We start from the raw sequence: 27,278 nt of genomic DNA, 5'->3' as shown, positions 1-27,278 counted from the left end.
ATAAAGAAGGCGAATGGAATGCTATCCTTTATTACAAGAGGAATTGAAAATAAAAGTAAGGATGTTGTGCTTCAGTTATACAGGGCATTGGTGAGACCACATCTCGAATACTGTGTGCAGTTTTGGTCTCCTTATTTAAGGAAGGATGTGAATGCATTGGAGGCGGTTCAGAGGAGGTTTACTAGATTGATACCTGGAATGAGCGGGTTGTCTTATGAGGAAAGGTTGGACAGACTGGGCTTGTTTTCACTGGAGTTTAGAAGAGTGAGGGGAGACTTGATTGAAGTTTATAAGATCCTGAACGGTCTTGACAAGGTGGATGTGGAGAGGATGTTTCCTCTTGTGGGTGTGTCCAGAACTAGGGGGCACTGTTTTAAAATTAAGGGTCGCCCTTTTAGGACAGAGATGAGGAGAAATGTTTTCTCTCTGAGGGTTGTGCGACTTTGGAACTCTCTGCCTCAGAAGGTTTTGGAGGCGGGGTCAGTGAATATTTTTAAGGCGGAGGTAGATAGATTATTGTTATGCGAGGGAATCAAAGGTTATCGGGGGGTAGATGGGAATGTGGAATTCCAGACACAAACAGATCAGCCGTGATCTTATTGAATGGCGGAGCAGGCTTGATGGGCCGAATGGCCTACTTCTGCTCCTGATTTGTACATTCGTGTGTCCGCATGTATGTGCAACAAGTCCTGGTTGAGTCGAAAATTTCCTCCAACGAAATATCGGGAAGGCCGAAGCCATTTTTTTTTTTTCAATCCCCGCCACAAACTCCCTTCCCTAGCTACCGACTCCGTCCCTCTCCCTGGCAGCAGTCTGAGGCTGAACCAGCCTGTTCGCACCCTTGGGATCATGCCGGATCCTGGGATGAGCTTCCGACCGCGCATCCGCACCATCCCGCCAAAAAAAAACTTGCCGCATTTCCACCTCCGTAACACCGCCGGTCTCCGCCCCTGTCTCAGCTCATCGGCTGCTGAAACCCTCACTCATGCCTATTGTTTCCTCTAGATTCGACAATTCCAACACTCGCTTGGCCAACCTCCCACACTCTACCCTCCGTAAACCTGAGGCCTCGTGTCCGAACTCGCACCGGGTCCCGTTCACCCATCGTCCGCTGTGCCCACTGACTTGGTAAGATTTGCTTGGGTAAAGAAAGACGTGCATTTCGATAGCGCCCTTCAGAGCTTCAGAATGCCCCACAGGCACTTTACAGCCAATGAAGTACTCACTGCTGGAATGCAGGGAACGTGGCAGCCAGAATGCGCACAGCAAGATCCCACAGACAGCAACGTGACAATAACCCGATCATTGGTTTTTTGTGATGTTGATTGAGGGACAAGTATTGGCCGGGACACTGGGGTTAACTCCCCCACTATTCTTCGAAATAGCGTCATTGGATCTTTCACATCTACCTGGGTGGGAAGGCGGGGTGCAGACAGGCCCTCCGTTTAATATCACCCAACAACAAGAACAATTTGCATTTATAAAGTGCCTTTAAAGTACTAAAACGTCCAAGGCATTTCACAGGAGAACAAGCAAATTTGGACAATGGGCCGCTGAATGAGACATTAGGGCAGACGGGCAAAAGCTCGGTCGGTTTTGAGGAGCGTTTTAAAGGGGGAGGGAGAGAGGCGGAGAGGATCAGGGAGGGAATTCCAGAGCTCGGGGGCCCCAGGCAGCTGAAGGCACGGCCGCCAGTGGTGGAGAGATTAAAATCGGGGGATGCTCGAGAGGCCGGAATTAGAGGGGAGCGGAGATCTCGGAGGGTCGTGGGAGCTGGAGCAGGTTACAGAGATGGGGACGGGGTGGGGGGAGGAGGAGGGGCAAGGCCATGGGGTGAATGGCCTCCTTCAATGCTACAGGCTTCTACTTCCTGTCGCCAACCACGAGCGTGCTTGCTGGCACGTCCCACCAAAAAACCATGCACTGAATGGAAAATCCCGTCTTCCTCCTCAGGGTGTGTCACGCCTCATTTTGCCAGCATTTCTGCATTTCCACCCTGTGTGACTCCTCTGAAGCCATGCTGCATCTCTCTCACATGTGATCTCTTGCATCATCTTTACACTTGCTCAACATTAACCCTTTCAGACCCTTACACTACAGTTACCAACTGCGACTGTGCTGGTAACTCCCTGAGTCAGAAGGCTTGACTCCTTAGTACATCGTCCAGGACTGACATTGCTAATTTTTTAAATCCTTTTTTTTTTTGTGGAATGTGGAGGTCACTGTCAAGGTCAGTATTTGCTGCCCATCCCTAATTTTCCCTTGAACTGAGTGGCTTTCTCAGCCATTGCTGTGAGTCTGCAATCACCTGTAGGCCAGACCAGGTAAGGACAGCAGATTTCCTACCCGGAAGAACATGACTGAATGGGTTTGTACAACGCCTATTTCATGGCCGTCATTAGACTAGCTCTTAATTCCGGGTTTATTAATTAAATTCAAATTTCACCATCCGCTGTGGTGGGATTCGAACCCACGTCCCCACACTCTTAGCCTCGCCTTTGAATTACGAAATCTGGTGACATTACCACTCCGCCACCGGCTCCCCAAATCCCACAGCTTCAAATTCCACCTCGGCAGCCGGTGGAATTTAAACTCAATTAATTCAAATCGGGAATTGAGGTCTAGTCTCAGTAATGGTGGCCATGAAACTCTCATCAATTTCACTGCTGTCCTTTAGGGGAGGAAATCTGCCGTCCTTGCCCGGTCTGGCCTACGTGGGACTCCAGACCCACAGCGAATTGGTTGACTCTGAGCTGCCCTCTGAAATGGCCGAGCAAGCCACTCAGTTCTCAAGGGCAATTAAGGGTGGACAACAAATGCTGGCCTTGTCAGCGGTGCCCACGTCTCAAGTGCCAGTACATAGGGAGCACTGGCCATCGAGCCTGTTAGACAGGAACCGGGGGGAGGCCATTCTGCCCATCGAGTCTGTTAGACAGGAACCGGGGGGAGGCCATTCTGCCCATCGAGCCTGTTAGACAGGAACAGGAGGAGGCCATTCAGCCCCTCGAGCCTGTTACACAGGGACAGGAGGAGGCCATTCAGCCCCTCGAGCCTGTTACACAGGAACAGGAGGAGGCCATTCAGCCCCTGGAGCCTGTTCTGTCTTTCAATGAGATATTAGCTGATCCGTGACCTAACTCCACATACCCGCCTTTGCCCCATATCCCTTCATACCTTTGATGAACAAAAAATCTATCAATCTCAGATTTATAATTAATAATTGATCGAGAATCAATTGCCATTTGCGGAAGAGAATTCCAAGCTTCGACCGCCCTCTGTGTGTAGAAATGTTTCCTAATTTCACTGTGAAAGCTCTGGCTCAAATATTCAGACTTTGCCCCCCAGTCCTCGACTCCCCAAACAGTAGAAATAGTTTCTCTCTCTCTTTACTCTGTTCCCCTTGATATCTTGTAAAGTTCAATCAAATCACCCCGTAACCTTCCAAATTCCAGGGGATACAACGCTAGTTTGTGTAAACTCTCCTCGTAATTTAACCCTTGGAGTCCTGGTGCCATTCTGGTAAATCTACACTGCACTCCCTCCGAGGCCTATCTGTCTTTGCTAAGGTGTGCTGCCCAGAACTGCTCAGAGTTCTCCAGGTGTGGTCGAACCAGGGTTTTGTACAGCTTCTAAATTCAGAGGGGGAGAGGCCAGAGATTTCCTGCGCTTTGCAAGCTGCTCAGCTTTGGTTATGTCACGCCCAGTTCTCCTCCTTATATCAACTCAGGAAATGGTAGAAGGAATCACTAACAGATGTGTCGGAGAAATTGGAAGGCTGCTGGGGATGGTAGTGTGGTGGAGGGAAGGGAGGAGGAGCTTGGTGCTGCAGTTTGAGTTTGTCTAATTCCTTTGGCACTGTGAACGGGGGATTTCGAGACACCCTCCACTGCAGGCATCGCCTAAAAATGCACGAAGGGCTGCTCCTCCAGGTAATGTGAATGCTTATGAGTTGTGATCAGACGACACTGGGAAGGGAGCCAACATGCAGTTGTCCGTGCCTAAGAGGGTGACTCTCTTGCCTCTGAGTCAGAAGGTTGTGGGCCCCAGTACCTACTCCAGCACAAACTCCAGAGTGGCACACTGGGGGTCAGTACCGAGGGAGTGCCGCACTGTCAGATGTGCAGTCATATGCATGAGACGTTAAAGCAAGGGCCGTGTCTGTGTGAAAGATCCCATGACCGCGATTGGAAAAACGAGCAAAGGATAGATCTTCCTGGTGCGCTGGGGCCAATGGGTAGAGCCCGCAATCAACAAGACACGATGAATTGGTCATTTAACACTTTGCAGCTTGTGGGGCCTTGCAGTGCACAAGTTAACAGTCGCCTGTCCGGCATTGCAACATATTTTTTTCTTGGTTGGAGGGAGGTTGGCATCACTGGCTCGTCCAGCATTTATTGCCCATCCCCAATTGCCCTTGAGAAGGTGGTGGTGAGCTGCCCTCTTGAACCGCTGCAGTCCATGTGGGGTAGGTACACCCACAGTGCTGTTAGGAAGGGAGGTCCAGGATTTTGACCCAGCAACAGTGAAGGAACGGCGATATAGTTCCAAGTCAGGATGGTGTGTGACTTGGAGGGGGACTTGCAGGTGGTGGTGTTCCCATGCATTTGCTGCCCTTGTCCTTCTAGTTGGCAGAGGTCGTGGGTTTGGAAGGTGCTGTCTAAGCAGCCTTGGTGAGTTGCTGCAGTGCATCTTGTAGATGGTACACACTGCTGCCACTGTGCGTCAGTGGTGGAGGGACTGAATGTTTGTGGATGGGATGCCAATCGAGCGGGCTGCTTTGTCCTGGATGGTGTCGAGCTTCTTGAGTGTTGTTGGAGCTGCACCCATCCAGGCAAGTATTTCATCACACTCCTGACTTGTGCCTTGTAGATGGTGGACAGGCTTTGGGGAGTCAGGAGGTGAGTTACTCGCCACAGGATTCCTAGCCTCTGACCTGCTCCTGTAGCCACGGTATTTATATGGCTACTCCAGTTCAGATTCTGGGTAATTGTAAGCCCCAGGATACAGATAGTGGGGGATTCAGCGATGGTAATGCCGTTGAATGTCAAGGGTAGATGGTTAGATTCTCTCTTGTTTGAGATGATCATAGCCTGGCAATTGTGTGGTGTGAATATTACTTGCCACTTTTCAGCCCATGTGTGTCTCAATATCAGCTCCTGTACTTGTACACAGCGGGTAAAAGGAAATGATTCATTCCCGCCTGGTACTGCACGGATGGTGGGTGCCTCAATGTTAGCTGCTGTCCATGTATCTGAGAGTGGGACAGGCTGTGTGTTAGTGATGGAGGAGCTGGTATCTGAGAGTGGGACAGGCTGTGTGTTAGTGATGGAGGAGCTGGTATGATTAGATTAGATTAGATATACAGCACTGAAACAGGCCCTTCGGCCCACCGAGTCTGTGCCGAACATCAACCACCCATTTATACTAATCCTACACTAATCCCATATTCCTACCAAACATCCCCACCTGTCCCTATATTTCCCTACCACCTACCTATACTAGGGGCAATTTATAATGGCCAATTTACCTATCAACCTGCAAGTCTTTTGGCTTGTGGGAGGAAACCGGAGCACCCGGAGAAAACCCACGCAGACACAGGGAGAACTTGCAAACTCCACACAGGCAGTACCCGGAATCGAACCCGGGTCCCTGGAGCTGTGAGGCTGCGGTGCTAACCACTGCGCCACTGTGCCGGTATCTGAGAGTGAGACAGGCTGTGTGTTAGTGATGGAGGAGCTGGTATCTGAGAGTGGGACAGGCTGTGTGTTAGTGATGGAGGAGCTGGTATCTGAGAGTGGGACAGGCTGTGTGTTAGTGATGGAGGAGCTGGTATCTGAGAGTGAGACAGGCTGCGTGTTAGTGATGGAGGAGCTGGTATCTGAGAGTGAGACAGGCTGTGTTAGTGATGGAGGAGCTGGTATCTGAGAGTGGGACAGGCTGTGTGTTAGTGATGGAGGAGCTGGTATCTGAGAGTGAGACAGGCTGTGTGTTAGTGATGGAGGAGCTGGTATCTGAGAGTGAGACAGGCTGTGTGTTAGTGATGGAGGAGCTGGTATCTGAGAGTGAGACAGGCTGTTTTAGTGATGGAGGAGCTGGTATCTGAGAGTGGGACAGGCTGTGTGTTAGTGATGGAGGAGCTGGTATCTGAGAGTGAGACAGGCTGCGTGTTAGTGATGGAGGAGCTGGTATCTGAGAGTGGGACAGGCTGTGTGTTAGTGATGGAGGAGCTGGTATCTGAGAGTGGGACAGGCTGTATGTCAGTGATGGAGGAGCTGGTATCGGAGAGTGAGACAGGCTGTGTGTTAGTGATGGAGGAGCTGGTATCTGAGAGTGAGACAGGCTGCGTGTTAGTGATGGAGGAGCTGGTATCTGAGAGTGGGACAGGCTGTGTGTTAGTGATGGAGGAGCTGGTATCTGAGAGTGGGACAGGCTGTATGTCAGTGATGGAGGAGCTGGTATCGGAGAGTGAGACAGACTGTGTGTTAGTGATGGAGGAGCTGGTATCTGAGAGTGAGACAGGCTGCGTGTTAGTGATGGAGGAGCTGGTATCTCAGAGTGAGACAGGCTGTGTTAGTGATGGAGGAGCTGGTATCTGAGACTGAGACAGGCTGTGTTAGTGATGGAGGAGCTGGTATCTGAGACTGAGACAGGCTGTGTGTCAGTGATGGAGGAGCTGGTATCTGAGAGTGAGACAGGCTGTGTGTTAGTGATGGAGGAGCTGGTATCTGAGAATGAGACAGACTGTGTTAGTGGTGGAGGAGCTGGTATCTCAGAGTGAGACAGGCTGTGTTAGTGATGGAGGAGCTGGTATGATTAGATTAGATTAGATATACAGCACTGAAACAGGCCCTTCGGCCCACCGAGTCTGTGCCGAACATCAACCACCCATTTATACTAATCCTACACTAATCCCATATTCCTACCAAACATCTCCACCTGTCCCTATATTTCCCTACCACCTACCAATACTAGGGGCAATTTATAATGGCCAATTTACCTATCAACCTGCAAGTCTTTTGGCTTGTGGGAGGAAACCGGAGCACCCGGAGAAAACCCACGCAGACACAGGGAGAACTTGCAAACTCCACACAGGCAGTACCCGGAATCGAACCCGGGTCCCTGGAGCTGTGAGGCTGCGGTGCTAACCACTGCGCCACTGTGCCGGTATCTGAGAGTGGGACAGGCTGTGTGTTAGTGATGGAGGAGCTGGTATCGGAGAGTGAGACAGACTGTGTGTTAGTGATGGAGGAGCTGGTATCTGAGAGTGGGACAGGCTGTATGTCAGTGATGGAGGAGCTGGTATCGGAGAGTGAGACAGGCTGTGTGTTAGTGATGGAGGAGCTGGTATCTGAGACTGAGACAGGCTGCGTGTTAGTGATGGAGGAGCTGGTATCTCAGAGTGAGACAGGCTGTGTTAGTGATGGAGGAGCTGGTATCTGAGACTGAGACAGGCTGTGTTAGTGATGGAGGAGCTGGTATCTGAGACTGAGACAGGCTGTGTGTCAGTGATGGAGGAGCTGGTATCTGAGAGTGAGACAGGCTGTGTGTTAGTGATGGAGGAGCTGGTATCTGAGAGTGAGACAGGCTGTGTGTTAGTGATGGAGGAGCTGGTATCTGAGAATGAGACAGACTGTGTTAGTGGTGGAGGAGCTGGTATCTCAGAGTGAGACAGGCTGTGTTAGTGATGGAGGAGCTGGTATCTGAGAGTGAGACAGACTGTGTGTTAGTGATGGAGGAGCTGGTATCTGAGAGTGGGACAGGCTGTGTGTTAGTGATGGAGGAGCTGGTATCTGAGAGTGAGACAGGCTGTGTGTTAGTGATGGAGGAGCTGGTATCTGAGAGTGAGACAGACTGTGTGTTAGTGATGGAGGAGCTGGTATCTGAGAGTGGGACAGGCTGTGTGTTAATGATGGAGGAGCTGGTATCTGAGAGTGAGACAGGCTGTGTGTTAGTGATGGAGGAGCTGGTATCTGAGACTGAGACAGGCTGTGTTAGTGATGGTGGAGCTGGTATCTGAGAGTGAGACGGGCTGTGTGTTAGTGATGGAGGAGCTGGTATCTGAGAGTGGGACAGGCTGTGTGTTAGTGATGGAGGAGCTGGTATCTGAGAGTGGGACAGGCTGTGTGTTAGTGATGGAGGAGCTGGTATCTGAGAGTGAGACAGGCTGCGTGTTAGTGATGGAGGAGCTGGTATCTGAGAGTGAGACAGGCTGTGTTAGTGATGGAGGAGCTGGTATCTGAGAGTGGGACAGGCTGTGTGTTAGTGATGGAGGAGCTGGTATCTGAGAGTGAGACAGGCTGTGTGTTAGTGATGGAGGAGCTGGTATCTGAGAGTGAGACAGGCTGTGTGTTAGTGATGGAGGAGCTGGTATCTGAGAGCGAGACAGGCTGTTTTAGTGATGGAGGAGCTGGTATCTGAGAGTGGGACAGGCTGTGTGTTAGTGATGGAGGAGCTGGTATCTGAGAGTGAGACAGGCTGCGTGTTAGTGATGGAGGAGCTGGTATCTGAGAGTGAGACAGGCTGTGTTAGTGATGGAGGAGCTGGTATCTGAGAGTGGGACAGGCTGTGTGTTAGTGATGGAGGAGCTGGTATCTGAGAGTGAGACAGGCTGTGTGTTAGTGATGGAGGAGCTGGTATCTGAGAGTGAGACAGGCTGTGTGTTAGTGATGGAGGAGCTGGTATCTGAGAGTGGGACAGGCTGTGTGTTAGTGATGGAGGAGCTGGTATCTGAGAGTGAGACAGGCTGTGTGTTAGTGATGGAGGAGCTGGTATCTGAGAGTGAGACAGACTGTGTGTTAGTGATGGAGGAGCTGGTATCTGAGAGTGGGACAGGCTGTGTGTTAGTGATGGAGGAACTGGTATCTGAGAGTGAGACAGGCTGTGTGTTAGTGATGGAGGAGCTGGTATCTGAGAGTGAGACAGACTGTGTGTTAGTGATGGAGGAGCTGGTATCTGAGAGTGGGACAGGCTGTGTGTTAATGATGGAGGAGCTGGTATCTGAGAGTGAGACAGGCTGTGTGTTAGTGATGGAGGAGCTGGTATCTGAGAGTGGGACTGGCTGTGTTAGTGATGGAGGAGCTGGTATCTGAGAGTGGGACAGGCTGTGTGTTAGTGATGGAGGAGCTGGTATCTGAGAGTGAGACAGGCTGTGTGTTAGTGATGGAGGAGCTGGTATCTGAGAGTGAGACAGGCTGTGTGTTAATGATGGAGGAGCTGGTATCTGAGAGTGAGACAGGCTGTGTGTTAGTGATGGAGGAGCTGGTATCTGAGAGTGGGACTGGCTGTGTTAGTGATGGAGGAGCTGGTATCTGAGAGTGGGACAGGCTGTGTGTTAGTGATGGAGGAGCTGGTATCTGAGAGTGAGACAGGCTGTGTGTTAGTGATGGAGGAGCTGGTATCTGAGAGTGAGACAGGCTGTGTTAGTGATGGAGGAGCTGGTATCTGAGACTGAGACAGGCTGTGTTAGTGATGGTGGAGCTGGTATCTGAGAGTGAGACGGGCGGTGTGTTAGTGATGGAGGAGCTGGTATCTGAGAGTGGGACAGGCTGTGTGTTAGTGATGGAGGAGCTGGTATCTGAGAGTGGGACAGGCTGTGTGTTAGTGATGGAGGAGCTGGTATCTGAGAGTGAGACAGGCTGCGTGTTAGTGATGGAGGAGCTGGTATCTGAGAGTGAGACAGGCTGTGTTAGTGATGGAGGAGCTGGTATCTGAGAGTGGGACAGGCTGTGTGTTAGTGATGGAGGAGCTGGTATCTGAGAGTGAGACAGGCTGTGTGTTAGTGATGGAGGAGCTGGTATCAGAGAGTGAGACAGGCTGTGTTAGTGATGGAGGAGCTGGTATCTGAGAGTGAGACAGACTGTGTTAGTGATGGAGGGGCTGGTATCAGAGAGTGAGACAGGCTGTGTGTTAGTGATGGAGGAGCTGGTATCTGAGAGTGAGACAGACTGTGTGTTAGTGATGGAGGAGCTGGTATCTGAGAGTGGAACAGACTGTGTGTTAGTGATGGAGGAGCTGGTATCTGAGAGTGAGACAGGCTGTGTGTTAGTGATGGAGGAGCTGGTATCTGAGAGTGAGACAGTCTGTGTGTTAGTGATGGAGGAGCTGGTATCTGAGAGTGAGACAGGCTGTGTGTTAGTGATGGAGGAGCTGGTATCTGAGAGTGAGACAGGCTGTGTGTTAGTGATGGAGGAGCTGGTATCTGAGAGTGAGACAGGCTGTGTGTTAGTGATGGAGGAGCTGGTATCTGAGAGTGGGACAGGCTGTGTGTTAGTGATGGAGGAGCTGGTATCTGAGAGTGGTACAGGCTGTGTGTTAGTGATGGAGGAGCTGGTATCTGAGAGTGGGACAGGCTGTGTGTTAGGATGGAGGAGCTGGTATCTGAGAGTGAGACAGGCTGTGTGTTAGTGATGGAGGAGCTGGTATCTGAGAGTGGGACAGGCTGTGTGTTAGTGATGGAGGAGCTGGTATCTGAGAGTGAGACAGGCTGTGTGTTAGTGATGGAGGAGCTGGTATCTGAGAATGAGACAGACTGTGTTAGTGGTGGAGGAGCTGGTATCTCAGAGTGAGACAGGCTGTGTTAGTGATGGAGGAGCTGGTATGATTAGATTAGATTAGATATACAGCACTGAAACAGGCCCTTCGGCCCACCGAGTCTGTGCCGAACATCAACCACCCATTTATACTAATCCTACACTAATCCCATATTCCTACCAAACATCTCCACCTGTCCCTATATTTCCCTACCACCTACCAATACTAGGGGCAATTTATAATGGCCAATTTACCTATCAACCTGCAAGTCTTTTGGCTTGTGGGAGGAAACCGGAGCACCCGGAGAAAACCCACGCAGACACAGGGAGAACTTGCAAACTCCACACAGGCAGTACCCGGAATCGAACCCGGGTCCCTGGAGCTGTGAGGCTGCGGTGCTAACCACTGCGCCACTGTGCCGGTATCTGAGAGTGGGACAGGCTGTGTGTTAGTGATGGAGGAGCTGGTATCGGAGAGTGAGACAGACTGTGTGTTAGTGATGGAGGAGCTGGTATCTGAGAGTGGTACAGGCTGTATGTCAGTGATGGAGGAGCTGGTATCGGAGAGTGAGACAGGCTGTGTGTTAGTGATGGAGGAGCTGGTATCTGAGACTGAGACAGGCTGCGTGTTAGTGATGGAGGAGCTGGTATCTCAGAGTGAGACAGGCTGTGTTAGTGATGGAGGAGCTGGTATCTGAGACTGAGACAGGCTGTGTTAGTGATGGAGGAGCTGGTATCTGAGACTGAGACAGGCTGTGTGTCAGTGATGGAGGAGCTGGTATCTGAGAGTGAGACAGGCTGTGTGTTAGTGATGGAGGAGCTGGTATCTGAGAGTGAGACAGGCTGTGTGTTAGTGATGGAGGAGCTGGTATCTGAGAATGAGACAGACTGTGTTAGTGGTGGAGGAGCTGGTATCTGAGAGTGAGACAGGCTGTGTGTTAGTGATGGAGGAGCTGGTATCTGAGAGTGAGACAGACTGTGTGTTAGTGATGGAGGAGCTGGTATCTGAGAGTGGGACAGGCTGTGTGTTAATGATGGAGGAGCTGGTATCTGAGAGTGAGACAGGCTGTGTGTTAGTGATGGAGGAGCTGGTATCTGAGACTGAGACAGGCTGTGTTAGTGATGGTGGAGCTGGTATCTGAGAGTGAGACGGGCTGTGTGTTAGTGATGGAGGAGCTGGTATCTGAGAGTGGGACAGGCTGTGTGTTAGTGATGGAGGAGCTGGTATCTGAGAGTGGGACAGGCTGTGTGTTAGTGATGGAGGAGCTGGTATCTGAGAGTGAGACAGGCTGCGTGTTAGTGATGGAGGAGCTGGTATCTGAGAGTGAGACAGGCTGTGTTAGTGATGGAGGAGCTGGTATCTGAGAGTGGGACAGGCTGTGTGTTAGTGATGGAGGAGCTGGTATCTGAGAGTGAGACAGGCTGTGTGTTAGTGATGGAGGAGCTGGTATCTGAGAGTGAGACAGGCTGTGTGTTAGTGATGGAGGAGCTGGTATCTGAGAGTGAGACAGGCTGTTTTAGTGATGGAGGAGCTGGTATCTGAGAGTGGGACAGGCTGTGTGTTAGTGATGGAGGAGCTGGTATCTGAGAGTGAGACAGGCTGCGTGTTAGTGATGGAGGAGCTGGTATCTGAGAGTGAGACAGGCTGTGTTAGTGATGGAGGAGCTGGTATCTGAGAGTGGGACAGGCTGTGTGTTAGTGATGGAGGAGCTGGTATCTGAGAGTGAGACAGGCTGTGTGTTAGTGATGGAGGAGCTGGTATCTGAGAGTGAGACAGGCTGTGTGTTAGTGATGGAGGAGCTGGTATCTGAGAGTGGGACAGGCTGTGTGTTAGTGATGGAGGAGCTGGTATCTGAGAGTGAGACAGGCTGTGTGTTAGTGATGGAGGAGCTGGTATCTGAGAGTGAGACAGACTGTGTGTTAGTGATGGAGGAGCTGGTATCTGAGAGTGGGACAGGCTGTGTGTTAGTGATGGAGGAACTGGTATCTGAGAGTGAGACAGGCTGTGTGTTAGTGATGGAGGAGCTGGTATCTGAGAGTGAGACAGACTGTGTGTTAGTGATGGAGGAGCTGGTATCTGAGAGTGGGACAGGCTGTGTGTTAATGATGGAGGAGCTGGTATCTGAGAGTGAGACAGGCTGTGTGTTAGTGATGGAGGAGCTGGTATCTGAGAGTGAGACAGGCTGTGTTAGTGATGGAGGAGCTGGTATCTGAGACTGAGACAGGCTGTGTTAGTGATGGTGGAGCTGGTATCTGAGAGTGAGACGGGCGGTGTGTTAGTGATGGAGGAGCTGGTATCTGAGAGTGGGACAGGCTGTGTGTTAGTGATGGAGGAGCTGGTATCTGAGAGTGGGACAGGCTGTGTGTTAGTGATGGAGGAGCTGGTATCTGAGAGTGAGACAGGCTGCGTGTTAGTGATGGAGGAGCTGGTATCTGAGAGTGAGACAGGCTGTGTTAGTGATGGAGGAGCTGGTATCTGAGAGTGGGACAGGCTGTGTGTTAGTGATGGAGGAGCTGGTATCTGAGAGTGAGACAGGCTGTGTGTTAGTGATGGAGGAGCTGGTATCAGAGAGTGAGACAGGCTGTGTGTTAGTGATGGAGGAGCTGGTATCTGAGAGTGAGACAGACTGTGTTAGTGATGGAGGGGCTGGTATCAGAGAGTGAGACAGGCTGTGTGTTAGTGATGGAGGAGCTGGTATCTGAGAGTGAGACAGACTGTGTGTTAGTGATGGAGGAGCTGGTATCTGAGAGTGGAACAGACTGTGTGTTAGTGATGGAGGAGCTGGTATCTGAGAGTGAGACAGGCTGTGTGTTAGTGATGGAGGAGCTGGTATCTGAGAGTGAGACAGTCTGTGTGTTAGTGATGGAGGAGCTGGTATCTGAGAGTGAGACAGGCTGTGTGTTAGTGATGGAGGAGCTGGTATCTGAGAGTGAGACAGGCTGTGTGTTAGTGATGGAGGAGCTGGTATCTGAGAGTGAGACAGGCTGTGTGTTAGTGATGGAGGAGCTGGTATCTGAGAGTGGGACAGGCTGTGTGTTAGTGATGGAGGAGCTGGTATCTGAGAGTGGTACAGGCTGTGTGTTAGTGATGGAGGAGCTGGTATCTGAGAGTGGGACAGGCTGTGTGTTAGGATGGAGGAGCTGGTATCTGAGAGTGAGACAGACTGTGTGTTAGTGATGGAGGAGCTGGTATCTGAGAGTGAGACAGGCTGTGTGTTAGTGATGGAGGAGCTGGTATCTGAGAGTGGGACAGGCTGTGTGTTAGTGATGGAGGAGCTGGTATCTGAGAGTGAGACAGGCTGCGTGTTAGTGATGGAGGAGCTGGTATCTCAGAGTGAGACAGGCTGTGTTAGTGATGGAGGAGCTGGTATCTGAGACTGAGACAGGCTGTGTTAGTGATGGAGGAGCTGGTATCTGAGACTGAGACAGGCTGTGTGTCAGTGATGGAGGAGCTGGTATCTGAGAGTGAGACAGGCTGTGTGTTAGTGATGGAGGAGCTGGTATCTGAGAGTGAGACAGGCTGTGTGTTAGTGATGGAGGAGCTGGTATCTGAGAATGAGACAGACTGTGTTAGTGGTGGAGGAGCTGGTATCTCAGAGTGAGACAGGCTGTGTTAGTGATGGAGGAGCTGGTATCTGAGAGTGAGACAGACTGTGTGTTAGTGATGGAGGAGCTGGTATCTGAGAGTGGGACAGGCTGTGTGTTAGTGATGGAGGAGCTGGTATCTGAGAGTGAGACAGGCTGTGTGTTAGTGATGGAGGAGCTGGTATCTGAGAGTGAGACAGACTGTGTGTTAGTGATGGAGGAGCTGGTATCTGAGAGTGGGACAGGCTGTGTGTTAATGATGGAGGAGCTGGTATCTGAGAGTGAGACAGGCTGTGTGTTAGTGATGGAGGAGCTGGTATCTGAGACTGAGACAGGCTGTGTTAGTGATGGTGGAGCTGGTATCTGAGAGTGAGACGGGCTGTGTGTTAGTGATGGAGGAGCTGGTATCTGAGAGTGGGACAGGCTGTGTGTTAGTGATGGAGGAGCTGGTATCTGAGAGTGAGACGGGCTGTGTGTTAGTGATGGTGGAGCTGGTATCTGAGAGTGGGACAGGCTGTGTGTTAGTGATGGAGGAGCTGGTATCTGAGAGTGAGACAGGCTGTGTTAGTGATGGAGGAGCTGGTATCTGAGAGTGAGACAGGCTGTGTGTTAGTGATGGAGGAGCTGGTATCTGAGAGTGAGACAGACTGTGTGTTAGTGATGGAGGAGCTGGTATCTGAGAGTGGGACAGGCTGTGTGTTAATGATGGAGGAGCTGGTATCTGAGAGTGAGACAGGCTGTGTGTTAGTGATGGAGGAGCTGGTATCTGAGACTGAGACAGGCTGTGTTAGTGATGGTGGAGCTGGTATCTGAGAGTGAGACGGGCTGTGTGTTAGTGATGGAGGAGCTGGTATCTGAGAGTGGGACAGGCTGTGTGTTAGTGATGGAGGAGCTGGTATCTGAGAGTGAGACGGGCTGTGTGTTAGTGATGGTGGAGCTGGTATCTGAGAGTGGGACAGGCTGTGTGTTAGTGATGGAGGAGCTGGTATCTGAGAGTGAGACAGGCTGTGTTAGTGATGGAGGAGCTGGTATCTGAGAGTGGGACAGGCTGTGTGTTAGTGATGGAGGAGCTGGTATCTGAGAGTGAGACAGGCTGTGTGTTAGTGATGGAGGAGCTGGTATCTGAGAGTGAGACAGGCTGTGTGTTAGTGATGGAGGAGCTGGTATCTGAGAGTGGGACAGGCTGTGTTTTGCTTGTTTGTTGATCTATGCATCTGTAACCTGGGAGCTCTCTGCATCTCTGCTCTTTCTACACTCCCATTTCCCGAGGTCTTTTTTGCGTCCTTTGTTTTCCTGCCACAATATCCTGCCTGGCACGTATCTATATTTGAATGTTTTTTGCCACGTTCATGCCCAGTCTCCAAGTTTAATCTTGTAATCCTTTATTTTCTTACCATGCTCCTCTAATTAGCTGCACCTGCCATTTTGTGGTTGCCACAAATTTTTGCAAATGTATTTCCGATTCCTGAGTTTGAATCATTGCTGATCTGATCCCAAGCACCAATTCCCGTGGAACGCCACTTCCCACTTTCCGCCAGTCTGAGCGAATACCTCTAATCCCTGTTTTCTGGCTTGTAGCCAGCTTGCGATCCTTTCTGCTGCCTGATCCACCAACTCCTCATGTTCTGACCTTCGTCTTGGATCTATTATGTGTTATCGTATTGAGAATCAACTGCATTGCCGTCACTGTATTCCAACTGTGTACCCTCTCTGTACATCTTCAAATTCTGTCAGCTTGCTCACACATCCCGTTGCCTTTCGAATTCTGTGCAGGCTACTCTTTATTTGATTTTATAGCTGTTTCTATATTCTATCTTTGAGTTGGTACTCTGTTATCTTTCACTGAGGTTTAGCTGCTGGTTGTATAGCTCCCTGCACTTGTTCTATCTCCCTTTATAAAGATATGAATCACCTTAACACTTCACCCATCCTCCGGTACAATTTCCTTCTCAAATGATTTTTAAAATAAATATATAGTTGTGTCTCTGACACCTCTTCCCTATCCTCTGCTAGACTGTAGAGATTAACCAGCAGTCAGTGATTGTCAAAGGGAGGGCACGAGAGATGGAGAGAAGGGAACAGAGAAGGAGAAAAAGCAGTCACAAGCGGGAGGGAAATTCGTCAGTAGAGAGGGAGAGAGGTGAGAGAGGCAGAGAATAAAGAAAGGGAGAGGCGAGAAGGGGAGGGAGAAACTGAGAGGGAGAGGGGGGAGAAGAGAGAGAGACAGAGAAAGAGAAACAGAGAAACAGAGAGAAAGGAGTGAGCGGAGAGAGAGTGAAAGAGCGAAGGAGAGAAGGAGAGAAAGGCACATACTCTATCTCCTTCTGCCCCTTTCTCTCTCACTACCACATTCTCTTTTGCTATCATCTCTCTCTCTCTCTCTCCCTCCACTTGTGTTTTCTCTCTCTCTTACCTCTGTCCCTTTCCTGAGCTCCCTGCCTCACCCTCTCCCCCACTATCTCCCTTTGTTCCTTTCTCTCGCTCTCTGTCTCTCTCTCTCTCTCTCTGTCACTGTATTTCTCTCTCTCTCTGTCTGTCTCTCTGTCTGTCTCTCTGTCTCTTTCTGTCTGTCTCTCTGTGTTTCTCACTGCCTCTCTCTCTGTCAATTTCTATCACTCTCACTGCCTCTCTCTCTCTGCCTTTCTCTCTTTTTGCCTCACTGTGTTTCTGTCTGTCTCTCTCACTGTCTCTGTCTCACTGTCTCTGTCTCACTGTCTCTTTCTCTCTGTCTCTCTCTCACTGTCTCTCTCTCACTGTCTCTCTCTCACTGTCTCTCTCTGTCTCTCTGCCTCTCTGTCTCTGTCTCTGCCTCTCACTGTCTCTCTCTTTCTCACTGTCTTCCTTTTTCTCTCACTCTCACTGACTCTCTCTCTTCCCTTGCTCTCTCCTTCTCTCTGTGTCTCTTTTGCACACCCCCCCACCACGCCCCCCCACCCACTCCCTGACCCCGGCTCCCCCCACGCCCCCCGACCCTGGCTCCCAGCAATGCTCCTTCTTGTCCCAGTGCAAGCTCGGTTGGCAGACAGCTGCAGCAGGCAGGAAGTTGAGCTGCTTTTCCCCCAGATGCCTGTATGGAGGGAGAGGGTGCGGTGAGAGGACAGGGAAAGGGGGCGAGTCTGGGCAGGTGAGCCCAGCCCAGTCTGTCGATGACAGCCTCCAACACTCTCTCACAAGCTCCTGGCTCCACTCCTGCCTTTCGCAGCTCCAGCCTGGAACATTCTGCAGCTGGGAGGACGAGTGCCGGATGACTCTTGAGGAGGTGAAGAACTCGGTGGACCTTCCTGAGGGAACCCCCCACCCGCTACCCTGTAACTCCGTGAGGGGGGCCTCCTGCAAAAATGGTAAGTCGTGTGGTGACTCCTCACTCCATTCGCCTGCTATGGGAGGTAGAGAGAAAACAGGGAATTATAGACCAGTCAGCCTGACGTCGGTAGTGGGGAAAATTCTGGAGTCCATTATCAAAGATTTTATAGCAGAGTACTTGGAGAACAGTGGTAGAATCGGACAGAGTCAGCATAGATTTACGAAAGGGAAATCATGCTTGACAAATCGACTAGAATTCTTCGAGGATGTAACTAGTAAAGTTGATGAGGGGGAGCCAGTGGATGTGGTTTATTTGGAATTTCAGAAGGCTTTCGATAAAGTCCCACATAAGAGATTAGCGTGTAAAATTAAAGCGCATGGGATTGGGGGTAGTGTATTGCAATGGAGAGAAAATTGGCTGGTGGACAGGAAACAAAGAGTAGGGATAAATGGGTCTTTTTCCAAATGGCAGGCTGTGACTAGTGGGGTACTTCAGGGATCGGTGCTAGGACCCCAGCTATTCACAATATATATTAATGATTTAGATGAGGGAACTAAATGTAATATATCCAAATTTGCAGACAACACAAAACTGGGTGGGAGGGTAAGTTGTGAGGAGGATGCAGAGAGGCTTCAGGGTGATTTGGACAAGTTGAGTGAGTGGGCTAATGCATGGCAGATGCAGTATAATGTGGATAAATGTGAGTTTATCCACTTTGGGAGCAAAAACGGGAAGGCAGATTATTATCTGAACGGCTGTAAACTGAGAGAGGGGAATATGCAGCGAGACCTGGGTGTTCTCGTACACCAGTCGCTGAAGGTAAGCATGCAGGTGCAACAGGGGGTAAAAAAGGGCAAATGTTATGTTGGCCTTCATAGCGAGAGGATTCGAGTACAGGAGCAGGGATGTCCTGCTGCAATTATACAGGGTCTTGGTGAGGCCACACCTGGAATATTGTGTGTAGTTTTGGTCTCTTTATCTGAGGAAGGATGTTCTTGCTCTAGAGGGAGTGCAGCGAAGGTTTACCAGACTGATTCCTGGGATGGCAGGACTGACGTATGAGGAGAGATTGAGTCGGTTAGGATTATATTCACTGGAGTTCAGAAGAGTGAGGGGGGATCTCATAGAAACCTATACAATTCTAACAGGACTTGACAGGGTAGATGCAGGAAGGATGTTCCCGATGGTGGGGGAGTCCAGAACCAGGGGTCACAGTCTAAGGATACGGGGTAAACCTTTCAGGACTGAGATGAGGAGAAATCTCTTCACCCAGAGAGTGGTGAACCTGTGGAGTTCGCTACCACAGAAAGCAGTTGAGGCAAAAACATTGTATGTTTTCAAGAAGGAGTTAGCTATAGCTCTTGGGTCTAAAGGGATCAAAGGATATGGGGGTGGGGAAGCGGGAACAGGTTACTGAGTTGGATGATCAGCCATGATCATAATGAATGGTGGAGCAGGCTCGAAGGGCCAAATGGCCTACTCCTGCTCCTACTTTCTATGTTTCTATGCTACCCCACACCACTCCTCTGTCCTCCTCCTACTGGATGGTGCGGGTTCCACGGACACCTTCCCCACACCACCCCTTCCCCCCCTCTACTATTGGCCCGACTATTCGACTGCAGATTGCATCTCAGCCTGATCCTCTCCACTGAGGAGAGGCTTCAGTTGGGTTGGAGCAGGGTCAGGAGCTCAGTTGTTATTCCTCCTGTACCGGGGGTGGGGGTGTTTCGGAGAGTGGGGGAGGGGCTTGGAGACTGGGTGACGGAAGTGCGGAGGGGTGGCGGGGGTTGTTTGCAGGGAGTTCAGGAGGCTGTGTGTGTGTGTGTGTGTGTGGGGGGGGGGGGGGTGGGGGGGATGGAGGGAGACAGTGCTAGACTGGGGGTTGAGGATGGTTTAAGGGCATGCTAGAGATGCCCAAACGGTCAGTCACTGTGGAGGGGTGGCATCTGAGGGATTGGGCAAGGGAGAGGGCATGGTCCCACTCTCAGTGGCATGCATAACACCTCATTTCAGGATCTCGCCATGCTGCGAAGCATAGCCGTGGCAATGCAGGCAAATGTAGTGCACAGCAAGATCCCACGATCAGGTATCCGACGAGCCGCACCTGGTTCCGGGCACCCGTACCTCAGGGAGGACTTTGAGAGGGGGGCGCAGAGCAGATTGGCCAGAATGAGACAGGGGCTGAGAGGGTTTAAATGACCGAGGCGAGGCAGCAGTGAGTAGGCCTGTATTCCCTCGAGTGTCGAACAATGAAGAGGTGTGCAAGACGCTTAAAGCACTCGATGGGACGGACAGATGGAAACTATTTCTTCCAGTAGGGGCGAGTTCAGGACAAGACAGCGTAACCTTAAAATGAGAGCGGGGCCATGTACTGCACACGTACAGGAGCTGACACTGAGACACAGGCAGGATGCATAGCAGACGGGAGTGAATCACTACCTTTCACTCACTGTGCTGTCAGACTGGTTAAGCAACTTGTGTGATTTACAAGAATCCTACTTATGAATGAGAGGCTCATCCTGAGACTGGTGCTGGTGCTGTTAGAATTCTGCATTTTTTCTTTTTTTTTTCTTAGAGATACAGCACTGAAACAGGCCCTTCGGCCCACCGAGTCTGTGCCGACCATCAACCACCCATTTATACTAATCCTACACTAATCCCATATTCCTACCAAACATCCCCACCTGTCCCTATATTTCCCTACCACCTACCTATACTAGTGACAATTTATAATGGCCAATTTGCCTACCAACCTGCAAGTCTTTTGGCTTGTGGGAGGAAACCGGAGCACCCGGAGGAAACCCACGCAGACACAGGGAGAACTTGCAAACTCCGCACAGGCAGTGCCCAGAATCGAACCCGGGTCCCTGGAGCTGTGAGGCTACAGTGCTAACCACTGTGCCACTGTGCCGCCCCGCATTACTGTCAGGCAAGCACCAACTTCCGCCCCTCCGCCCGCCCATCCCCCACACCTGCCAAGAATGAGGAAAATTCATTTCGCCACATGAACATTGATTTTGGACTGTTGTTGGTGAAGAAAGAACTTGCTTTAAAAAACAATTGGAGACTTTGGCTGGAGAGGGACATTAGCATATCAACGGAGAAGTACTTCAAAGGAGCTGTTACCTGCTCCAATTTAATTCACGATGGACTTTTGATGACCAGACGTTGAAGGTGGAAAGGCTAGCATTCTAGGTTAACTGCGCAGATGGCCGAATACACAAACAGACGTGGTTGGACCGGGTTGGGTCACCTGACTAACTGACTGTTGGAGTTTTTTGAATTTGAACGTCCAACAGGGAATTGAAAATCAGAAGGCTGTTTTCTCCTGGACTGAGAACACCTCTCTCCTGTCTGCTCTCATCCCACTCTCACCAGCTTCAGAAACCATGGAAGACCCATGAACCCCAAGAGGGAAAAGTCTCCTACAGAAGAATACTAGGCCCCAATGAAAAGCAAGACTACTTACAAAAGGACTGTAGTGAACTCAAAGCACAGTAGACAAGAAACTCTTCTGATGTTGCCTCAAACCTCTACTTATTTTTTTCTTCTGCTCTTTTCTGTCCCTATTTGCATGTATATATTGCGTGCGTGTGCTAGCGTGGGCGCGGGGTATATCCGTAGGAATTAACCATGTTAGAGTTTAAGGTTTAATAGATTTCACTTTTCTTCTTTAAATCTAAGAAAGCCCATTTATGCTCATTTCTTTGCCTTATAATTGGAAAGTGGTGAACAAGGATTCACCAAAGGGGGAGCTCAAAACAATGTGTTTAAAATTAAACCCTGTTACAATAAGACCAGGTGAAGACAGTAAAAGACCCCTAGATACCTTTCTCACCTGGTCGTAACAGTTACACTGAAGATGCCGAGTGCAGAGAGAGTGCTATAGAAACATAGATTGACACAGGAGGCCATTCGGCCCATTGGTAGAGTTAGCGACCCAGACCCCTGCTCTTTCCCTAACGCCCTGTAAATTGCTTCCAATTTAAGCGTTTATCCATTTCCCTTTAGAAACTTATTGAACCTCCTTCCCTGTCCATTCAATTGGTGTGTTCCAGATCGCAACAACTCGTTGCAAGACTGTTCCCCTCATTGGCCATGGAGCCAGAGGTGACAATCACCTTCAATCTGCTTCCTCTAGTTAGCAACCCTTCTGCCGTTGGAAACAGTTTCTCCTCATTTGCTCGATCGAAACCTTTCACGATTTTGAGCACCTCCAGTCAGCTGCCCCTCCGGCCTCTCCAAGGCATTGATGCCCCTCCTAAAATATGGCACCTCGAGTCGAGCATAAAATTCCAGCTGAGGACCTAGCTCGTGTTTTCGAAAGGTTTATCACAACTTCCCTGCCTTGGTAACCCATTAATAAAGTCAAGGATCCCGTATGCTTTTCAAAAGCCTTCTCAACTTGTCCCATCACCTTCAAAGATACATTAGTCACCAGTTATGTCTCTGTTCCTGCACCCCTTTAAAAATTGCGCCATTTGGATTCAACAGCCCAGGTAAGTTTACCATTTTGAGTGCTGCCAACCTTTGAAGTATTCATTTTTTTGCCGGTTTTCATGCTATCAAATGTCTCTACCTCCTCCTCCTTTACTGTGAGATTGGCCGCATCCTCTTTCTTAGTGAAGACAGATGCAAAGTACTCATTGAATACCTTAGTCATGCCCTGTACGTCCACAGGAATTTTCTAGTCCCACCCTTACTTTGACTGGATTTAGGTGGCCTTCCTTTCCCGCTCATGTGTCTCCTCTGTTCCCGAACCATCTCCTGTTTGAAGGCCATCCCTTTGCCCGTGCACTGTTTCACCTGCGAATGTTTGATTCCAGTCCACCTGGAGCAGATCCCCCTTTCCACTCCCTGAAATTAATCCTCCTCCCTGAAGTATTTGCATGCTCGATTGTTTTTAGTCCTTTCCCATAACTATTCTAAAACCTGACGATATTAGTATCACTCTTCCCCAAATGCTCCCTCACTGATTCATGCTCCACTTGCCCCACTTCATTCCCCATATCTTGGTCCAGCTCTGCTTCCTTGCTCGGGCACTGATCGAGAGAGTTCTCTTGTACACATTTCAGAAATTCCTTCCCTATTTGCCCTTTACAGTTACGATCCCCGTCTCGATTAGAATAATTGATGTCTCAGTTGAGCCTTCAGCTATTTCACCCATTTCCAGTGTTGCTATAGTTTCTTTGATCAATACTGCCATTGACTCCTCCTTAGTTTCCCTCCCTTTCTTTCCTGAAGACCTTGTAAACCAAGCATATTAAGCGCCCAATCAAAGAACAAAGAACAAAGAACAGTACAGCACAGGAACAGGACATTCAGCCCTCCAAGCCTGCGCCGATCTTGATGCCTGCCGAAACTAACACCTTCTGTACATCCGGGGCCCATATCCCTCTATTCCCTTCCTATTCATATATTTGTCAAGATGTCTCTTAAACATCGCTATTGTATCTGCTTCCACCACCTCCCCTGGCAGCAAGTTCCAGGCACTCACCACCCTCTGTGTAAAAAAAAAACTTGCCTCGCACATCCTCTCTAAACTTTGCCCCTCGCACCTTAAACCTATGTCCCCTAGTAACTGACTCTTCCACCCTGGGAAAAAGCTTCTGACTATCCACTCTGTCCATTCCGCTCATAACTTTGTAAACCTCTATCATGTCGCCCCTCCACCTCCGTCGTTCCAGTGAAAACAATCAGAGTTTATCCAACCTCTCCTCATAGCTAATGCCCTCCAGATCAGGCAACATCCTGGTAAACCTCCTCTGTACCCTCTCCAAAGCCTCCACATCCTTCTGGTAGTGTGGCGACCAAAATTGCATGCAATATTCTAAGTGTGGCCTAACTAAGGTTCTGTACATATGCAACATGACTTGTCAATTTTTATACTCTATGCCCCGACCGATGAAGGCAAGCATGCCGTATGCCTTCTTGACTACCTTATCCACCTGCGTTGCCACTTTCAGTGACCTGTGGACCTGTACGCCCAGATCTCTCTGCCTGTCAATACTCCTAAGGGTTCTGCCATTTACTGTATACCTCCCACCTGCATTATACCTTCCAAAATGCATTACCTCACATTTGTCCGGATTTAACTCCATCTGCCAATTCTCCGCCCAAGTCTCCAACCGATCTATATCCTGCTGCATCCTTTGACAATCCTCATCATTATCCGCAACTCCACCAACCTTTGTGTCGTCCGCAAACTTACTAATCAGACCAGCTACATTTTCCTCCAAATCATTTATATATACTACAAACAGCAAAGGTCCCAGCACTGATCCCTGCGGAACACCACTAGTCACATCCCTCCATTCAGAAAAACACCCATCCACTATCACCCTCTGTGACTGAGCCAGTTCTGTATCCATCTTGCCGGCTCACCTCTGATCCCGTGTGACTTCACCTTTTGTACCAGTCTGCCATGCGGGACCTTGTCAAAGGCTTTATTAAAGTCCATATAGAAAACATCCACTGCCCTTCCTTCATCAATCATCTTTGTCACTTCCTCAAAAAACTCAATCAAATTAGTAAGACACGACCTCCCCTTCACAAAACCATGTTGTCTCTCGCTAATAAGTCCTCATCTTTGAGCCAAGTCTCTGTGAGTGCCACTATATCAAAGTCCCACATGGTGCCCTGTGCCCATATGTCTGCATCACACGGAGGCAGTGGCGTAGTAGTAAAGTCATTGGACTAGTAATCCGGAGGGCCAGGCTAATGCTGTGGGAACATGGGTTCGAATCCCACCACGGCAGATGGTGGAATTTGAATTCAATCAATAAATCTGGAATTAAACTCTAGTCTAATGATGGCCATGAAGCCATTGTCGATTGTTATAAAAACCCATCTGGCTGACTAATGTCCTTTAGGGAAGGGAATCCTCCGTCCTTACCCGGTCTGGCCTACACGTGACTCCAGACCCACAGCAGTGTGGCTGACGCTTAACTGCCCTCTGAAATGGTCGCTCAGTTGTCAAGGGCAATTAGGGATGGGCAACAAATGCTGGCCTTTCCAGCGAAGCTCACATCCACCCAAATGAAAAAAAAAACACGCGACTTGCATTTACAGACGTGCAACTCCAATTTAGGTGGCCTCGTACCCCCCTCTGCACCCGCACCCACCCCCCCCACCAAACCCCAGCCATCATCCCTCCTAATTCTGAATTATGCTTAATAACTGAGAGTGTTGTATTGAGGACGGAACACACTGAGACCTTCTCACTCATTTTCACTTGCCACGGCTGATGCTGAGGGGGTTTGATCAATGAACGTACTGCTGGCTGGTTTGTTCCTGCCCTTTCCCCCCGCCCCCTCCCCAACTTCCCCCCCCAACAACTCTCCTCGCAGCTGAGTCTCACCTCCATCTCTCTCCCTCTCTCTCCAGGACACTTTCCCTACAGAGCAGTCGGCGCTGTGCAACAAGTCCAATTCTACAAAGGATAACCTGCTGAGCTCCGATGCCTCAACCATCATTGGCAGCGTGATCCTCAGCTTGACCTTCCTGGCGGGCATCCCGGGCAACGCCTTCGTGGTCTGGACCATCCTGTTCCGCATGAGGCGGCGGACGGTCACCTGCATCCTCATCCTCAACCTGGCGGTGGCCGACGGGGTCACCCTGCTGACCACGCCCTTCTGGATCCACTTCCTGGTCAAAGAGCAATGGGTCTTCGGCTCGGCCCTGTGCAAGACCTTCCACTACGTCTGCTGCCTCAACATGTACGCCAGTGTCTTCATCATCGCCTTCATGAGCGTGGACCGCTTCGTGGCAGTGGCCCGCCCCTTCACCGCCTCCCGCCTGCGCCGCAAGGCCGTGGCCCTCAAGGTGCTGGTGGCGCTGTGGGCCTTTGCCGCCCTCATGGCCTTGCCCGCCCCCTACTACCGGGACGTGCGGTGGGGCAAGATCTGGTGCAAGCTCATCTGCGAGCCCATTCACAAGACCAAGGGCGACACCATCTTCCACTACACGGCGGAAACGGTGGTGGGCTTCCTTGTGCCCTACGCCATCATCGTCGTGAGCTATGTCTTTGTCAGCCGCAAGATGCAGAGCCTGCGGTTTCGGAAGAGGAGCAAGACCGAGCGGCTCATCGTGGCCATCGTGGTGGCCTTCGGCCTCTTCTGGCTGCCCTACCACGTGGTCAACCTGGTGCAGGTGGGGGCGAAGGTGGCCGGACAGGACGGCCTGCGCAACCTGATGAAGGAGCAGCGGCCCATTGTCACCGCCCTGGCCTTCATCAGCTCCAGCGTCAACCCCGTGCTCTACGCCTTCTCGGGCATCGAGCTGATCCGCAGCTCGGGCCCCAACTTCATGGCCAAGCTCTTTGAGGTCACTACCGTCGAGGGCAGCATCAGCCAGCCCAAGAGCCGCGCTGGGAGGAACGAGTCGGCCTGCCTGGATCAGCTGACTGGGCTCTAGGGCCCCTCTCCAAATTGGTCAATAGATGGGGTGAAGGGGGGGAGGGGGGAGGGAGGGAAGAGGGCCCATTGGGGCATTTGGGGGAACCGACTAGACGCTCACCAAAGATTGGAGACCCTCCCCTCCGAGGGTGGAGAGGGGGTGGGTGGGGGTGCAGAGTGGGTCATTGCAGAGATGGTCATGGAGGCTTTGTTGGTCCAGACGATTCACCATTGCCGTGCCGTCCGCATCGCCTCGCACCCGATTCTGTCTCTCCCAAGCCCTCATTCCCTCTCCCTCCGTCCCTCGCCCACCCCAACTTCCTTCGCTCCGCCCGTCCAGCATCCCATTGTGGCCGAGCCTGACCCCTGTTCCCACCTGTTGGAGGTCAGGAGCTCGGAGCTGCCAAATTGGGATCTGTCGGAGGGTGGTTACGGTGAAGGGAGAGAATAGGGAAGGAATTTGGGTGTGGGTACAAAGGCAGGGACAGGAGGAGGCCATTCAGCCCCTCGAGCCTGTTCCACCATTCAAGCAGATCATGGCTGATCTGTCTTACGTCCGTCTACCCGCCTTTGTTCTGTAACCCTTAATAGACCAAACCCAACAAAAAACCTATCGACCCCCGTTTTGAAATTTTTAATTGACCACCCACTCACAACAGCTTTCCTTTTGCGCGGGAGAGACAGTAAAAGCAGAGAAACCATCTCAACTGGATGGGATTGGGACAGCAAAGTCTATCAGATGGGGGTAAGGGATGCGCTAATGTATCATTCAGGTAGGGGGGAATGTGAGGGAGAGGGAAAGTGTCAGCCAGTGAATTCATCACGTCAGGTTTGCGGTGGGGGTGGGGGGGGGGAATTTCGTCAAGGGTGTTTCCTGGTGTAGGCCTCACTGAAGCCTCCAGATAGGCCCGAAACCCTTAGCAACCAACAGATACCCAGTCCCGGACGGGACGGACTCCCCGAACGTTTCCACCGCTCACCCGAGGAGTGTGGGATGAAACCTTTCGCTGCCCTTTAGACCTTCCTGAGCTTCTCTCCCGCCCTGCAGTGCTGGACATCCTGGAATTCATGCATTCCATGGCCAATGGTCATCTCTCCCAATCCGTCTCCCGGTTCACCCCTTTTATTTGGTGTCGCCGACAAGCCTGGATCTCGTAGGCCTTGATTTCTAAGTTGATGTACATAGGATGTGTAAATAAATGTGACCTAATCTTCTCAATAAAAGACACTACACTGTACCATCCCCGACTCTCACAACTTTGTATCAGTCTTTACGGTAGAGGGCGAGGCTAACGTGCCAGAGATACGAGGAAAATGCAAACTAAATCAAGTGGAGGAGCTTACGAGGCTCATGGCAAGCCAAACAAAATAGCGACGGGGAAAATAAGAGGCGGAATTTTCCGGGCCGCGTGGCAACGGGTTAGCCGGCGAGGCAGAGGCTGGGAGAGGAGCGGGAAACCCCGT

The 27,278-nt window shown here is 50.8% G+C and overlaps 1 protein-coding gene across 6 annotated transcripts in view; it reads left to right on the top strand.

Moving 5' to 3' along the window:
* Positions 1-25,859, top strand: part of LOC137348512 (leukotriene B4 receptor 1-like) — a 56,908-nt gene extending 31,049 nt beyond the window's left edge. The window contains exons 1-3 of one of the 6 annotated variants that reach the window (XM_068013814.1): positions 1,062-1,128; positions 17,317-17,455; positions 24,805-25,859. In XM_068013814.1, the coding sequence (XP_067869915.1) occupies positions 17,453-17,455; positions 24,805-25,833 (1,032 nt within the window). In that variant the 5' untranslated portion in view covers positions 1,062-1,128; positions 17,317-17,452 and the 3' untranslated portion in view covers positions 25,834-25,859. Of the gene's footprint in view, positions 1-1,061; positions 1,129-2,297; positions 2,325-3,734; positions 3,930-17,288; positions 17,456-24,804 lie in introns of those variants that run through there. The other 5 variants (XM_068013815.1, XM_068013811.1, XM_068013812.1 and 2 more) reach the window with 5 other exon arrangements.
* The last annotated feature ends 1,419 nt before the right edge of the window (positions 25,860-27,278 follow it).

This window comes from Heterodontus francisci, chromosome 34, assembly GCF_036365525.1.
Source record: "Heterodontus francisci isolate sHetFra1 chromosome 34, sHetFra1.hap1, whole genome shotgun sequence".
NCBI lineage: Eukaryota > Metazoa > Chordata > Chondrichthyes > Heterodontiformes > Heterodontidae > Heterodontus > Heterodontus francisci.
The sequence above is the reverse complement of the archived record's forward strand: the minus strand, read 5'-3'. Positions and strand labels throughout refer to the sequence as shown.